The sequence below is a fragment of the Sardina pilchardus genome, chromosome 4 (assembly GCF_963854185.1).
Source record: "Sardina pilchardus chromosome 4, fSarPil1.1, whole genome shotgun sequence".
Classification (NCBI taxonomy): domain Eukaryota; kingdom Metazoa; phylum Chordata; class Actinopteri; order Clupeiformes; family Clupeidae; genus Sardina; species Sardina pilchardus.
The window spans coordinates 34,369,799-34,387,521 of NC_084997.1; the positions used below are offsets into that span (position 1 = coordinate 34,369,799).

A 17,723-nucleotide genomic window follows, 5' to 3' on the forward strand; every position below is an offset into this window, starting at 1 on the left:
AAACTACTCAACTATTTAACTGTTCAACCATGCCAACTGTCAGTTATCATCAACTATGCCTCCAGTCAACTACATGAAACCTCCATGTACCTAGCAACCAACATAGCAACCATTGAAATTAAGCGTTTATGACCGTTTCTATAGCAACCAACATGATTATACTGCAGTAACTTCTTGTTTCCTGATAGTGGCCACCAAGGATACCCTAGCAACAAATGTTTCAAAATAAAAGTCCTCACTAGCAAGTTAGCTAGTTACCATGGTTAGCATAGTTAGCATAGTTAGCATTTTTAGCATAACTGCTAGAAATGATTAGCTAAGTTAGCTAATCAACCTGGTTAGCATTTTAGCATAGTTAGCATTGTTAGCATAGTTAGCATTTTTAGCATAACTGCAAAAAATCATCACCTAAGTTAGCTAATCAACCTGGTTAGCATTGTTAGCAATTTTAGCATTGTTAGCATAGTTAGCATTTTTAGCATTATTGCTAGAAATCATCAGTTAAGTTAGCTAAACAACCATAGTTAGCATTGCTAGCATAGTTAGCATTTTTACCATAACTGTTAGAAATCATTAGCTAAGTAAACCAATTAATCTGGTGATCATTGTTAACATAGTTAACATTTTAACATACCTGTTAGAAATCATTAGTTAAGTTAGAACTGGAATGTTTAAGCTTTAAACTGTCTGCCTTCACACTATCAACTCTATTTAAACTATGCAACCACCATGTTTGCCTTAGATACACCTCTAGTAACCATATCTACATTATCTATCTACACATTTTTGCATTTTCATGCACTGGTAATTCCTTGGAATTGCATTTCTAGTTATTACAGTGCATGAAAATGCACTGTACTGTTCTTCCTAGGCATTTTATTATTATTCTTCTTCTAACGCACTTAATGCAGCTTCAACCGCTTAACGTAGAAACTCCATTCAAACTATGTCGCGTAGGTCTTACTTACGCGATGTGGGCTTTGTATTTTTCAACTTTGTAACTTTTATACTTTTTAAACTATTAGTTAAAAACTATTATAATTTCCCCCATAGACTTAACATTGCTCATTATGACATCACGGCAGCAATTAGAATGTTACCCCAGCTGGTCAGCCACCTGGGCACCAACTGTCAGTTTCTCTCAGGCTTTAAGCATACAATCTCTCTGAAGACTACACATATCCTGTTAAACTGCTTCCTCTGTCCACAACTGTTTCAAGATAAAAGTCCTCACTGCAATAATACACTATTAAATCATTTAACCATTGAAACTACTCAACTATTTAACTGTTCAACCATTCCAACTGTCAGTTATCATCAACTATGCCTCCAGTCAACTACATGAAACCTCCATGTACCTAGCAACCAACATAGCAACCATTAAAATTAAGCGTTTATGACCGTTTCCATAGCAACCAACATGATTTTACTACAGTAACTTCTTTATTCCTGATAGTGGCCACCATGGATACCCTAGCAACAAATGTTTCACAATAAAAGTCCTCACTAGCAAGTTATCTAGTTAGCATGGTTAGCATTGTTAGCATTGCTAGCATTTTTAGCATAACTGCAAAAAATCATCAACTAAGTTAGCTAATCAACCTGGTTAGCATTGTTAGCATATCTAGCATTGTTAGCATAGTTAGCATTTTTAGCATTACTGCTAGAAATCATCGGTTAAGTTAGCTAATCAACCTGGTTAGCATTGTAAGTAAAGTTAGCATTGCTTGCATAATTAGCATTTTTAGCACAACTGCTAGAAATCATTAGCTAAGTTAGAACTGGAATGTTTCAGCTTTAAACGGTCTACCTTCACACTATGAAGTCTCTGTAAACTATGCAACCACCATGTTTACCCTAGCTACACCTTAGTAACCATATCTACATTTTCTATCTTTTTTTGCATTTTCATGCACTGGTAATTCCTTGGAATTGCATTTCTAGTTTTTATTTTTCTTCTAACGTTTTTGTGCGTCCAATTCAGCTTCAACCGTTTAACGTAGAAACGTCATTCGAACTGTGCTGCGTAGGTCTTACTTAGGTGACTTCAGCTTTGTATTTTTCAACTTTGTAACTTTTATACTTTTTGAACTATTAAATAAAAACTATTAAAAATTCCCCATAGACTTAACATTGCGATTATGACATCATAATAGGGCAATTAGAATCTTATGCCAGGTGGCCAGGGCCACCTGCAGCAGCTCTCTCTCTCTCAGGCTTTAAGCATACAATCTCATTAAGACTACAGATCCTGTTTCACTACTTCCTCTGTCCACAACTGTTTCAAAATAAAAGTCCTCACTGCAATAAAACACTATTAAGTCATTTAACCATTGAAACTACTCAACTATTTAACTGCTCAACCATTCCAACTGTCAGTTATCATCAACTATGACTCCAGTCAACTTTATGAAACCTCCATGTACCTAGCAACCAACATAGCAACCATTAAATTTAAGCGTTTATGACCGTTTCCATAGCAACCAACATGATTTTACTACAGTAACTTCTTTATTCCTGATAGTGGCCACCATAGATACCCTATCAACAAATGTTTCAAAATAAAAGTCCTCACTAGCAAGTTAGCATGGTTAGCATTTTTAGCATAACTGCTAGAAATGATAAGCTAAGTTAGCTAATCAACCTGGTTAGCATTGTTAACATTGTTAGCATTTTTAACATAACTGTTAGAAATGATTAGCTAAGTTAGCTAATCAACCTGGTTAGCATTGTTAGCATAGTTAGCATTTTTAACCTAACTGCTAGAAATCATTAGTTCAGTTTGAACTGTAATGTTTAAGCTTTAAACTGTCTACCTTCACACTATCAGCTTTCTTTGAACTATGCAACCACCATGTTTATCCTAGCTACACCTTAGTAACTATATCTACATTATCTACTGTATCTATACATTTTTTCATTTTCATGCACTCGTAATTTCCCTGGAATTACTTTCTCTAGTTCTTCTTCAGACACTTTTTCTGCGTTCAATTCAGCTTCAACCGTTCGACGTAGAAACTTCATTCAAACTGCGCTGCGTAGGTCTTACTTAGGTGACTTCAGCTATGTAATTTTCATCTTTGAAAACTTTATCGTTTAATTTATATGAATTTTTTAAAACATTTTTTCTCCCATAGACTTAACATTGGATTATGACATCACAATAAAGTCGTTAAGCAATTAGAATCTTAAGCCAGGTGTTCAAAGCCACCTGGCAGCAACTCTCTGTCTCAGGCTTTCTGGCTCTCTTAAGACAACATATCCTGTTCAACTGTTTCCTCTACCCACAACTGTTTCAAAATAAAAGTCCTCATCATTTTTGCATTTTCATGCACTCGTAATTTCCTTGGAATTACATCTCTAGTTTATTATCATTTTCTGGATATACACTATCCCATAGCATATTTCCTTCTACAAAACTGGTTCATTCAAGATCAGCTCGGTGGTGCATTAGCCAATAGTGAAGTCTGTACTTTTTTCAGGAGGAACTCAAAATGACGCTGGATTCCCTCAGAGAGAAACGAAAGACTGAAGACAGAGTGAAACTCAGAAGTGTCCAATCAGTGACATGTATTCAGGTGAGAGATGAATAGTCATTAACTTCACTTCCATTCAGTTTTATAGCAAAAACTGAATTGAGGGTTTATTGTGTGTGTTAATGTAGAGTCAGACCCAGCAAAAAGAGCGGGAGATCAAAGATGATTTTGAGAGGCGTCGCCAGGGTCTACGAGATGAAGAGGCAGCCAGGATTGCTGAACTGAGGGAGGAAGAGGAGCAGAAGACCCAGACGATGAAGAAGGAGATTAAGAAGATAAGCAGAAAGATCTCCTCTCTTTCAGAAACAATCAATATCATTGAAAAGATGATGGGAGTTGATGATGTGACTTTTCTACAGGTAAGAAGCAATCCTGAGATTTTCTATTTAAGTGTCACTAACAACTCTAACTGCTCATTAAACTGCTCTGATAACTGGGGTGCTTTATATACAGTATATATAACTATCCCACCTATCCATGTGACATATATCTCATCCACACAGCACATATAGCATGTTATATTATATGTCATATGATATAAGGGCTGTGTAGATGAGATTCATGTCACATGAATCTGTGGGTGTGATATACTGCATGTTAGTTATATATGCTGTGTGGATGGGATGTATGTGCTACATGTTTTAGATGCTGTGTGGATGAAATATATACACATGGATGGATGGTTTAAATGTGTTACAGTACATGTTTTAGATGCTGCGTGGATGGGATGTATGTGTTACATGTTTTATATGCTGTGTGGATGAGATATATGTCACATGGATGGATGGTATACAGTATGTGTTGAGGACATGTTTTATATGCTGTGTGGTGCTGTGTGATGGAACATGAAAAGAAGATGTGTGGTGATGGTTATCTCTATAGCCGCATTCACATACGTCGCTACTCACCCATCTCTGAGCGAGAACTGTCAATGGAATGTGAATGTGTTCTAGCTGAATGTGGCCAGGACAGGCGATGCGAGGACTAGCGATGCGATGTTGGCGGGTGCGAGTGAAGCGAGTACCAAATCAGAAATGTAGAATAGAGATGATTGACAGTTAAAGGGACACTTCAGAAGAATGGGAGAAATACGGATTTCAATGAAACCCATGAATAGGACTTCCTGCTTTCAATGATGTAAAATGATGATTTTTACATCATTGAAAGCAGGAAGTCCAACATTGAAATCCGTATTTCTCCCATCTCAAGGCAAACTGAGGGAATGATGCACCATTCAACAGCATGACTTGTTTGCTAAAGATACAAAGCTTAATGCTAATCGGTCAAGTGTCCCTTTAACGAACATGTTTGCAGTGGGAAGTAAACTAGTGGGGAGCCATGGCAACCGACGCCGGCAGCAGAATTTTTTTTCTGCCAGCGAATAGAATTTCGGCGAGAAGCGAGGAGCGATGGGCGAGTAGCGACGTATGTGAATGCGGCTTATGGGATAATAAACTATCTATCTATCTATCTTTCTATCTCTCATAATGCCTTTCCTCCATTGTTCTTTTGTAGACCTACAAGTGTGCAGTGGAAATGTGAGTAATGTACCTCCTTTATTTTTCTTCTCTGTGGTTCTGAACCCAAACCCACAGCAGCACTGACTTCTGATTGTTATTCCAGAGTCCAGTACACACTGCAGGATGTGCTTCCACCACCTCCATCAGGACGCACACAGAGGTCTCGTGCACCACCTCCAACAGGCCCAACAAGGGGTTTGCAGGCAGTACTGCCACCAACTCCAGCAGGGCGCACAAGGGGCTTGCAGGCAGTACTGCCACCAACTCCAGCAGGGCGCACACAGAGCGGTCATCCACCACCGTCGCCATCATCCCCACAGCAGCGAACACAAGGCTTGGTCCTACGGCCACGTCCACGTCCACTGCCACCCCCACAACCACCCCCAAAACCAACCATACAGCCACGCCTACTGCCACCCCAACAACCACCCCTACAGCCACAGCCACAGCCACAGCCACAGCCACACCCACAGGGCCCTAGTTCCCTGCGCCGGCGCCACACATTTGATGGGTGGTGGAGAGATGTAGTTCAACACACAAGTGTTAGCAATTAAGAGTGGATATTACTAATTGATAAAGTAAATGCACATTGTTGCTGCTGCTCCCGAAGTGATTTATTCACAGTGATTTATTTTTGTGTGTGTAAATAAATCACCTCGGGAGCAGCAGCAACAGTAGGCCAGTCAATCTAGCTCAAAAAAGGGCCAAAACTTAAACTAATTGCAATAGTAATGGTTCATACTTTTTATTGATCCTTAAACCCTCCTGCATCACATATAAAAAATCTACCCATTTATATTCAGTGGAACATACTTTTATTCAAGGTCAAAGGTAGCAATTTCCAATGCATTTTGGCATTGGGATTTACTACTGGTGAAATGGGTAAAATTTTAAACTATAGATATCAAATTGAAACTTTCACAGTTGTTTACTCACATTAAGGCAATTTTTTTTTGTATTGCAAGTTTTCTGAAATGTGATGTTTAGATATGCAAATGAGACCAGTTTTACTTAAATATGCAATAATTTGCATATATTGCTAGAAAACTAAATCTGAACAATAGGTACAGTCAACTTCAAAATAATTGCTGCATTTTGCTTCTATATTGGATACCAAAAGCCTATGCAAAGGGAATATTAGATATCACTTCATATCACCTCAGAAATGAGGAAATCAAGTCACGTGAAAATCAATGCGTTTCAATGGAAGTACATTATAGAACGAATGATTGTCAATGATATGGTATGATGGAAGTATCTCAAGTCACATGCCAAGTCACATAAGGAAGATATTGACCTTTAGACAACATATCAAGTGAGTTGGCATGCACTGAGATACTTCCATCATACCATATCATTGACAATCATTTGTTCTATAATGTACTTCCATTGAAACACATTGATTTTGACTCGACTTGATTTCCTAATTTCTGAGGTGATATGAAGTAATATCTAATATTCCCTTTGCATAGGCTTTTGGTATCCAATAAAGAAGCAAAATGTAGCAATTATTTTGAAGCTGACTGTACCTATTGTTCAGATTTAGTTTTCTAGAAATATATGCAAATTATTGCATTTTTAAGTAAAACTGGTCTCATTTGCATATCTAAACATCGCATTTCAGAAAACTTGCAATACAAAAAAGCTTTGCCTTAATGTGAGTAAACAACTGTGAAAGTTTCAATTTGATATCTATAGTTTAAAATTGTACCCATTTCACCAGTAGTAAATCCCAATGGCAAAATGCATTGGAAATTGCTACCTTTGACATTGAAAAAAAGTATGTTCCACTAAATATAAATGGGTAGATTTTTTATATGTTAATTAGATATACCTAGGGGTCACAAAAACTTGGAATGATTACTATTGCAATTAGTTATGGGTCAAACGCTAGATTGACTGGCCTACAGTGTGCAGGTACTTTTTACAATTTTTACAGATGTTTCTTTACTCTGCGCCCGCAAAAAGTTGGATGTGTGTGCACTCTCTGCAACTTTGGAAATTACAAATTACCACAACGCAAGTGTGGCAACAGTGGTATAGGCAGGATGATGGACTGCACTTTGTGGCCACATTACCACCTCGAACGTGCTTTATTTGTTTGATACCCGAACATTGTGCTGTCCATTGTCTCCTAGTTAAACATGTCATCGATGGGGTGTAGGATATGGGATTTCTGTTGATATTAAATATGCTGATATTTTCTTTAAGTATATTTTTTGGCCTTTCTGCCTTTATTATGACAGGACAGCGAAATTGTAGACAGGAAGCAAGTGGGAGAGAGATGTGAGGCTCGGGACATGACCTCAGGTCAGATTTGAACCTGTGTCCCCGTGGGCACTTGGAACTGTATGTGGTACGAGCGCTGTAGCCTGCTGCGCTACAGCGCCCCCATATGCTGATATTTTCAAACTTATTTTGCCTTTTTTTCCCATAATGATACTGATATACAGTCTACTATTTCCTGAAGTAGAATTAACCACTCATCTTATTTTGATGGCCTACATGTTGCAGATACAGGCCTATTTCCTTTCATTATACCCTACATATACTTTAAAGGCACAGTCAGTGATTGTACAGTATGCTATTTCAAGGCCATAACATCTGCAGAACTAGAGTTCAGGGGTGACTGCAGGGAAGAAGCTACTGCACCTCTGCACCTGCAAGTCCTGGTGTGAAGAGACCTGTAATGTCTCCCAGCATCTTACATCTGACTGAGTTGTATGTTATTTTTCATGCTCCAAATAAACTAGAACTAAAAGTTTTCAACGCTTAAAGACTGTCTGCTTTTTTTCCATCCCGGGTTGAATGTGGCCCTCTGATCAAAATACTGGCTGGTTGAACGCGCCCCTCTGATCAAAACACTGGCTGGTTGAACGCGCCCCTCTGATCAAAACACTGGCTGGTTGAACGCGCCCCTCTGATCAAAACACTGTCTGGTTGAACGCGCCCCTCTGATCAAAACACTGGCTGGTTGAACGCGCCCCTCTGATCAAAACAGTGGTCCCTGCAGTAAAATGGATGCAGGGCAGCAAAGAATAGGGAAGACTACGGAATAGTCCAGGAAATTCCCTCCGACTCCAGTGACAATCAGCACAGAGACGACAGAGATGATGAGTGGCTGCCAGAGATTAATAGAGGCATGGGAGATGAGGATGATGAAGGAGATGCAGAGAGTCAGGATGCTGACAGTCAATACGATGAGGCACAGGAGGATGAGGGACAAGAGGATGAGGTACAGGAGGATGAGGAACAGGAGGATGAGGGCAGCATGATGAGGGACAGGAGGATGAGGGACAGGAGGATGAAGGCACAGGAGGATGAGGGACAGGAGGATGAGGGACAGGAGGATGAGGCACAGGAGGATGAAGGACAAGAGGATGAGGCACAGGAGGATGAGGCACAGGAGGATGAGGGACAGGAGGATGAGGGACAGGACGCAGAGGGATCTGTGGAACATGGCCATATGGTACTTGCCCAGAGAAATGTTCGCAAGGCACCTGCCTGCACTCAAGAACATGTCCGGAAACTCCAAGACAACGACTTTGATGGAGATTTGCCATCAGCATGGTCATGGGGTTCATTCAATATCCTTGGGCACAGATGTAGAGTGGACCAATGTCCAGTGAGGATGGCCTACGTCTAGGCATAATTGCAGATGCCTTGTCTGTAAACAGACATGAGCACATTCTGAGTTATCTGCAAGCTAAGTACGCTTCAGAAAACATTTGTGGCGGTAGCAGACCATGAAGAATTCCAATCAATTGATGAGCAAATCTTTCCCTTCAGAGGCATACTGTCAATCAAGCAATACATTCTTTAAAAGCATGGGTGAGTCAGGGACCTCAGGTGAAATTGTGGGTGAAGGCAGGGACCTCAGGTTATGTGTACAGGTTTGAAGTGTATCAGGGCTTTTAAATCATTTTAGGGAGGCTTCAGCCCCTCAGAAATAGGCCTAACATCCCAGTGATGTCAGAGGATGTAGGGCCTCTCTCTCTCTCTCTCTCTCTCTCTCTATGCCCAGGGTTGCCCAATCAGAATCATTTTCTGCACTTCCCACCCCCCCCCCCACACGCACACCTCTCCCTCCACCTCTGCCTGTTGAATGAGGAAGTAGGAACTGAGGCAGACGGACTGCGTTGATTGATGACTTCCCTCTGAAATCTAAAAAGGTACAAGAGTATGAAATGCAGACTCTCCAAACAGATACATCATGTTTGTAAAATAATTTGGACTTTTGGATTCAGTATGTTCAATGCGTTCTTTTCCAGATACTGACAACCTCCAACGGTGAAGTTGAAAGTGAAAGCAAACAGTTGGAAACCATTCAGACGATGCAAAAAAGAGACCACGAGTACGTCGATTATGGCCTCTAAATCTTTTACTGAGGAGGACTTCTCCTGTCCTGTGTGCTGTGATATCTTCAGGGATCCCATCCTCCTCTCCTGTAGTCACAGCATCTGTAAAGTCTGTCTGCAGACGTTCTGGGAAACTAAAGGCTCCAGAGAATGTCCAGTCTGCAGGAGGAGGTCATCAAAGGAACATCCTCCGCTTAACCTCCACTTAAAAAACCTGTGTGAGAACTTCTTACACAGACCTTCAGCAGGGTCTGAGGTGCTCTGCAGTCTGCACAGTGAGAAATTCAAGCTCTTCTGTCTGGAGGACCAGCAGCCTGTGTGTGTGGTTTGTCGAGACTCCAATACACACTTTAATCACAGCTTCATCCCCATCAGTGAGGCTGTAGAGGATATAAAGGTATGTATAGTATTTTGAAAGAATAGTGTTTAAGAGTTCTTGCACTCAAGCGGAGCGTTACAAATTGACATTACCGTATCAAATGTGATGCTTGATAAGCTGCTACGGCTCATGTTTTCCGCATTACAGTGTGGCACGGTAGCATATTTCGTGACATTACCTTATCCATGAGGCTACATTATTAAATAGTGAAAACACTGTTATAATCACCCACTTTGAGTGTTGGAGCTTACCGATTGTGCATATTCAGTTTTAACTAGACGTGAAGTGATAATGCCATAGCATACTTTGTTTGGATCTGTCCCTTTCTGTCAAACTTCACTGAAGTCATTCATACATTTGCACAGACGTCTGCAATATTGTGGAGCAGCATAGTTTATTCTCTTGTCTCTTGATTCATTTGTAATGGAGATTGAAGTCCTTATGCCAGTCTCTACTGTGTTAAATTGATATTATCAGAGGCACCCCAAACCTTTTTGTCAACCGTGAGTTTTTGAATTATGAATCTACACACCTCAAGCACGTCTTGACTCTTTATAAACAAACCTCAAAGCAAAAGTGAAATTTCGAAAAGTCAATTCCTTGTTGGCTATGTGATGACACACAATTTTACTATAGGCTGTTCTCCATTCAGTTCACCTTGCTTACAGTACGTTTTCAAAATCAAAGACTGGTTGGTGTTCTTTCTGGATTGAAATGGCATTCAGAAGGTCAATGAGAAAGTCCATGTTCCACGTTTTCATATCAACCTAAACTAAGCAGGTGCTGAATCAGTCTGGTTCTTTTTTAAACTAGATGCACCGCATAGCGGTACACAATATGACCGCCGCTCAGTTCTGCACATTCACTCCACAAAAAGAAATTACGCTTGTCAACTGTCCTGTATCTCCTATTTGTGCAATTTATATGCGCATATCTCCTAAACTTGTAGAGTGTGTGTGGGTTGGCAACGTGTGTGAGTGTGTGTGTGTGTGTGTGTGTGTGCGTGTGTATGTGTGCGGGCATACGTGTCTGTGTGTGCATGTGTGGAATCTGTGGATGTGTGTGTATCTGTGCGTGTGTGTGAGTAGTTCTATGTGTCATTCTTGACCAGCAACCCTTCCCTCAAAAGCTTCATCTGCAGGCCGACGGGTGTACAGTCACTAAATGTACATAAATTGATTTATTTTATAGCCCCCCCATGGATGAAATTCCACAAAACGTGACATACTCTCACGGGAGAGAGAAAAAAAAAGAAAAACTTTGTGATCATGATATGACCGCTACGCTAGCTATGCTAGCGGTGGTCATAATTGTAGTAATGTGATGTTGCACTGTTTTAATTCAGGCATTTAGATAGGCCCACCAGGGGTCCTCGGGGTCAAGTATAAATAGATAGCAGGTATGCTGCCAGTGTATATGAGTGATGCAGCAAGTGTTCAATAAAGTGGAACCTGCGAAGTTGACTACGAGTCACTTTATTACAATAATAAATCACACCTCTTTCATAAAGGCCGCCTCGATTTCCAACTTGCGCGATGTGGGTGTGTCAGAAGCTAGGACGGCAGAATATGCGTAAAACAGAAGTGCACAACTGAAACACATAACAAAAGTGGATGCGCTATTTACGCGGGAAGGGGAGAATTCCGCCCTTAGATCTTTCCTGCACTGTTAGAGGCTAATCTTTTGCCCTAATTTATTACAGTAGTTGTTATTCTGTCTGCATGATTTTTAGGAGGAACTCAAGTTCAGTCTGGAGTCTTTAAGAAATAAATTGAAGACCTTTAAAAAAGTTAAACACATCGATGATCAAACAGCTGCACACATTAAGGTAAGAGATATACAGTACATGTATTAGGCATCAACCTTTGTTTATATTGTCAAAATAAAAAACAGTCTATCAGGTGAGATGTGATCTGGGAACCAAAGACTAATTTTCTTGTATTTGAGGCATGGTTAACGAATGCCCAGAGCCTTTTATTGGGCATTACATGTCTATCAAATAATAATAATAATAATGCACAGGTTCTGTATAGCGCTTTACAAAAACACAGAACAAAAAAGATACAAAAGAAGAAGGATGTTTTGGAAATGTGCCACTAGTCAGGTGTAGAAGGTTGAAGGTCAGGTGGATAGACTGCCCTGTATATCATATCTACTGGATGCCAATAACATATCCATCTATCTATCTATCTATCTATCTATCTATCTATCTATCTATCTATTCATCCATCCATCCATCCATCCATTCATCTGCTGATCTAGAGGCAAACCCAAAACACAGAGAAAAAGATCAAGGAGGAGTTTGAGAAGCTCTACCAGTTTCTACGAGATGAAGAGGCGGCCAGGATAGCTGCACTGAGGGAGGAAGAGGAGCAGAAGAGTCAGATGATGAAGGAGAAGATTGAGAAGATGAGCAGAGAGATCTCATCTCTTTCAGACACAATCAGAGCCATAGAAGAGCAGATGGGAGCTGATGATGCTTCATTCCTGAAAGTAAGAACAGTAACTTTAAACCTTAAAACATGTTTCTACTTCAGGGGCACTGATGACTAATAAAACTGATATTTGATGAACTACAGATGTCTGAAAATAGTAATAATTGGCATTTGTTCTTTCACAGGGCTACCAGAGCAACAAGGCAGTGGAAAAGTGAGTTCTCTCTCTCTCTCTCTCTCTCTCTCTCTCTCTCTCTCTCTCTCTCTCTCTCTCTCTCTCTCTCTCTCTCTCTCTCATTCTCACTCAGCACTGACTCCTGAATGTTATTCCAGAGTCCAGTGCACAACACTGCAGGATCCAGAGAGGGTTTCAGGAGCTCTGATCAATGTGGCAAAGCACCTGGGCAACCTGAAGTTCAGAGTCTGGGAGAAGATGCAGGAGACTGTTCAGTACAGTGAGTTCTGTCTAACACACTCACACACACACACACACACACACACACACACACACACACACACACACACACACACACACATAGAATATGAAAATGATTGTTAGGAGGTGGCCTAGCAACAAGCTCACTCCAAGTTCAGGGAAATTAGATGTGCTGTCCAAAGCAGTCCCTAACTGTGTGTCCAAGTCCTGGACCAACCCGCGCATCGCCTTCTCCAGGTGACCAGCCCATGTGTTCATTCATTCAGGTTATTTAGTAGGGAGTGACAGTGGCCCTCATTTATGAAACGTGCGTACGACCAAAAACAGGCTTAAAACAGGCGTACGCTTGTTTCCACGCAAAGTATGGCATTTATCAATGTGAACGTGATCGGTGGCTACGCTCAAATCTCACGTCTAGTCTCAACTCGTGTACGCAAGTTTTTCAGGCGGCATAGCATCGTGCAGCAGTAAATCGGCGGTGCATTAGAAAGTTGAATAGTTGAATTGATGGACTATCTCCATCAATTGATGGACTATCTCGGACAACACCTTTCCTGCATGTGCAGCCTATTTGCTGTAATGTAGCATATTATATTGACACATTTCATGGCTTAGAATAGCCATAGGCGATGATTGCTTTCTCTTTGGCAAATGCAACATTCATGAATTAGGCCTAGGCATATACTGTATATTTTAAATTATTTTCAAAGGGCTAATTTCAGTGTCGTACGGTTTTGTAATGAATTTATTTATATGATGCGTTCTCTCTGCGAAAATAAAGTCTGCGCTTAAATCGCTCTACTTTCCCGCCTTCCTTGATGACTGAGCTGTCAAAATTAACAAGGTTCAGCTGGACGTCACTGTGGCTCGAGATCACTAATGATCTCTTTTGGACGTACAGTATAATGCACTTTCATGTCGTAAATTCTAGGGGCGAGGCCATTAAAATGAGCATAATATAGGGGCGTGATATTTAAATCACGCTTGTTTCCAGCCGCCACATTTATCAACACACGTTTATTCTTACGCTGGAATTGGAGTGATACAAAAGTTTGATGAATCACACGTGAGCCCCGTCGTTAGATGATTTCTGCGCTCAGATATACGCTGGTTTCTACGCTCTGTTGATAAATGAGGGCCAATGCCTTTTCATGAACATTAGAATAAATACAATGTAAAAACGGCAGAGTTAGCATGACTGCTAATTTTCATCCGCATAACTCCTACTCCTACCCCAAAACAAAGAGAGAGAAAAAAGAAATGGGCCCAAACACAAAACACATCCGAGGGGAAGGAAGGGAAAATCCATCAAAGAGGCCAGGGTGGCCAGGGTGGACACCACAAGGTGCTGGTAGCCCCCAAGTAGGGTTGGGCATCGATAACCGGTTCCGTCTTGGAACCGGGTTTAACTTATCAATTCCATCGACATTGTACGTCTTTTTTTGTTATCGATTCCCTTAACGATTCCCTCAGCCTGCATGACGTCGGACTTTTTCTGGTTTTCCTGAAATGTTGTGTTACTTTGCCAAACTGTATAGAAGTAACCACCTTGGCCCGCTCTCTCTCCCTCTCCCTCTCTTGTGCGCGCTCAATGGACACACGCCCCTTGACATGCACAATCGTGAAAGCAATGAGGCATAGAAGACAACTAGCGACATTAGCCTATAATTAATTTCGGTTAGCATCATAGCGAGGCTACTGCACAAATTTGATTCAAACTCTTGCATTCAAGTTGACTGATCATCTCAATGTTTTCCAACTCTAAGACTCAAAAGGGCCTGTCCCAAGGAGAAAAAGTATTAGCCTACCTTGCAACTTAAACACATGTGGGGAAACTGAACAGTCCAACCAGTAGACTAAGCTAGCCAACTATGCTACTTTGTTTACAATTTGAGGCTTCAAGCCGACAGCTGAATTAAAGAGGCAGAGTTGTAATATGAATAGGCCTAGTCATGAATGTCATGAATATCAGAAATGTCAGTAGATTAGAATATATAAAGAATTATATTATATCATATATATACTGTAGGCTATACATCTTTATAATTCTTTATAAATAATATGTATATTCCTTATTGTGTTTTAAATAAAGACAAGCTTTTTCTACGCCTTATTGTTAAAAAATCATTCACATTATATGAAAGGAGAGCGATAAAAGGTGACCTTTTGGCGTTAAAGGCGATGCAATGAAAAATGTGGGTGCACCTACATTTTTGGGGAATCGATAAGAGAATTGATAAGGAATTGGATTGATAGGCAGAATCGATAATGCCATCGATATTGATAAAAACTTATCAATACCCATCCCTACCCCCAAGCAGGCCTTTCCTCATGCCAAACAGAGTTCCTCCATTAAAGCCGCTTCATGGCTTTTAAAGTAGCTCGCAGCTATCAGGTCAAAGAAAATTGCTGTTGCTCCCTTGTGGATGAGCTGTGAAAAGTGTGCTGTCCAGGGGGTCAGGATTTGACTGATTAGCTTTGCCGATTAGCAAGGCACTTCCTCGTCGCCACTTTCCAGAAATACATCATGTCCGGTACCATTTCTCCTCATGCTTAGTGTGGGCACGAGCTGTCCTTCTGTACCTTACGTCAGTCAGTAACATGGCACTTAATTGGCTAAGTAAAACGGCACCGGAAACAAGCCGCTTGAAACGCCATGTTGAAGCCTGAAAAAATCGTTCAATTTTGGCAATTTTCACTAGCCTAGCATTCCCATTGAAATGAACGGGGGCGGGACTTGTTCACTTTCTCCAGTTCTTATAATACCTCCATGGTGCTGTCAACACAGACAGCACATCACAACAACTGGAAAAAAAAAGCAAACAAAAAAAATATATTAAATGATCATCTTCAGAACCCCAGAGTTTATGTTTGCTTCTGTCTGCAGCTCCTGTGACTCTGGACCCCAACACCGCAGCTGGACGACTCGTCCTGTCGGAGGATCTGACCAGCGTGAGACGTGGTGATGAGTGGCAGCAGCTTCCTGACAACCCAGAGAGATTTGATGAGTATTGTGACATCCTGGGCTATGAGAGCTTTAACTCTGGGACTCACTGCTGGGATGTGGAGGTTGGGGAGAATCCATGGTGGATTGTGGGTGTGATGACAGAGTCTCTCCAGAGGAAGGGAGACTACACCTCTATGAGTGGACATTTGTTTTTCTGTTATAAGGATGGTAGGTATGGAGCACGTTCTGCACCAAAGCCTTTCAGTTCCCCCACAGTGAAGAGGAAACTCCAGAGGATCAGAGTGCAGCTGGACTGGGACAGAGGAGAGCTGTCATTCTCTGACCCTGATAATAACACACACCTACACACTCTCACACACACTTTCACTGAGAGAGTGTATCCATTCTTTAACACTGGTGTCTCCCCTCTGAGGATCTTACCAGTGAAGGTCACAGTTAGAGTAGAGCAGGCTAATTAGAGCTGATAGTGTCTCTGTTTGTACCAGGACTGATCAGCATGAGTCTGTAGACTCTGTAGATAAGAAGAGAATAAATATTAGCATGGGCCTCTTTGACTTCTTTAATCCTGTTTTTGCCATGTAATGATTTGCAAATGGCCTGGATGATACTGTTTTTAATGTTGTAGATGTTCAATCGCTGACTGTACTTTTAAACACAATGCAAGTTAAACCTACAGCATTTCACCTATAGCTCCTGTAAGAAGTGTTACTGTGACAAGGTGCAAACCCACTATCACGGTAGCGCTATATACCTACTGCATGTTATACATTTTCTTTAAAATACAATGCAAGTTAACTGTAAGAGAGCTGTATGGCTGTGTTCAAAACAACCCTAAACCTACAGCATTTCACAGCTCCTGTAAAAAGTATTACTGTGACGGGGTGCAAACCCACCATTACGGTAGCAATGCGCTATACTGTACATTTACTCATGCGTTATACATTTACTTTAAAATACAATATTATTCAAAGGTCTTGTATTTTCTGTTTCCAAAAATAAAGTAGGCCTACTATTAACTTCATAATATCTTGTTATCCAGAATATGACTAAATAAACTTGAAGATACTGTAGAGTTGCGGACAGGTGAACATGACGTTAGAACATGACCTAACGTGAGAACAGAGACGTTCCACGATGCACCTCGCCACTCGGATTGGCCGGCATCATCGCATAACCTCACATACAGAGTATTCCTGCTTCCTAGAAAAAGTCACACAACCTCACATACAGAGTATTCCTGCTTCCTAGAAAAAGTCACGCAACCTCACATACAGAGTATTCCTGCTTCCTAGAAAAAGTCACGCAACCTCACATACAGAGTATTCCTGCTTCCTAGAAAAAGTCACGCAACCTCACATACAGAATATTCCTGCTTCCTAGAAAAAGTCACGCAACCTCACAAACAGAATATCCCTGCTTCCTTGAGGAAGTCACACTCATGCAATAATGCAGGCTAACACAATTGATAGTAAATTATTTTGTGATCCATTCAGCCTCTAGTTTACCTTTAAATCTCTAGGCAAATACAGCCACAATGGACCCGTGGTGCAGATAACTCCTTGCAATATGAGTGTGACCAACAGGTGGAGCCCTTACCTAATTATCAGAGCAGGCTGGCATGACTGATGATGTCAGATTAAAAGCCTCTCTCTCTCTCTCTCTCTCTCTCTCTCTCTCTCTCACACACACACACACACACACACACACACACTCACACACACAGAACAGTAGAGGAATGTGGAATGTTAATGTGTGTTTTCTGACACTTGGCTTCTGACGGTAGTCTTCAATGTGCCTCCTGTGTTTTAGTGTCCCTTCATGTCTCAAGTCACCAGGGGGACCAATGTCTTCCACAACACAGAGGCCAAGTCCTACATGGCCTCCTCACTGGATCCGAATGAGCGACTGTCGTGTAGCATTTAGCGCTCTCTGGGCCAGATGTACTAACGTTTTGCACCCATTTTAGACGTAACGTGCACGTAATAGCATGGCGATGGTATGTACAAATCGGCCGCAATGAGGGAAACGCGCAGACTGCCTGCCGTGGGAGCTGAGAATGGCTATTTGCGCTTTTCCGTGTCATGCATATTA

The 17,723-nt window shown here is 41.1% G+C and overlaps 1 protein-coding gene across 2 annotated transcripts in view; it reads left to right on the plus strand.

Moving 5' to 3' along the window:
* The window catches only part of LOC134079131 (E3 ubiquitin-protein ligase TRIM35-like), a 41,817-nt gene extending 25,239 nt beyond the window's left edge, over positions 1–16,578 (plus strand). Inside the window, exons 1-7 of one of the 2 annotated variants that reach the window (XM_062535310.1) lie at positions 9,173–9,228; positions 9,328–9,811; positions 11,526–11,621; positions 12,056–12,286; positions 12,414–12,442; positions 12,562–12,683; positions 15,552–16,578. In XM_062535310.1, coding sequence (XP_062391294.1) covers positions 9,422–9,811; positions 11,526–11,621; positions 12,056–12,286; positions 12,414–12,442; positions 12,562–12,683; positions 15,552–16,090 — 1,407 coding nt within the window. In that variant the 5' untranslated portion in view covers positions 9,173–9,228; positions 9,328–9,421 and the 3' untranslated portion in view covers positions 16,091–16,578. Of the gene's footprint in view, positions 1–9,172; positions 9,229–9,327; positions 9,812–11,525; positions 11,622–12,055; positions 12,287–12,413; positions 12,443–12,561; positions 12,684–15,551 lie in introns of those variants that run through there. The other variant, XM_062535311.1, reaches the window with a different exon arrangement.
* The last annotated feature ends 1,145 nt before the right edge of the window (positions 16,579–17,723 follow it).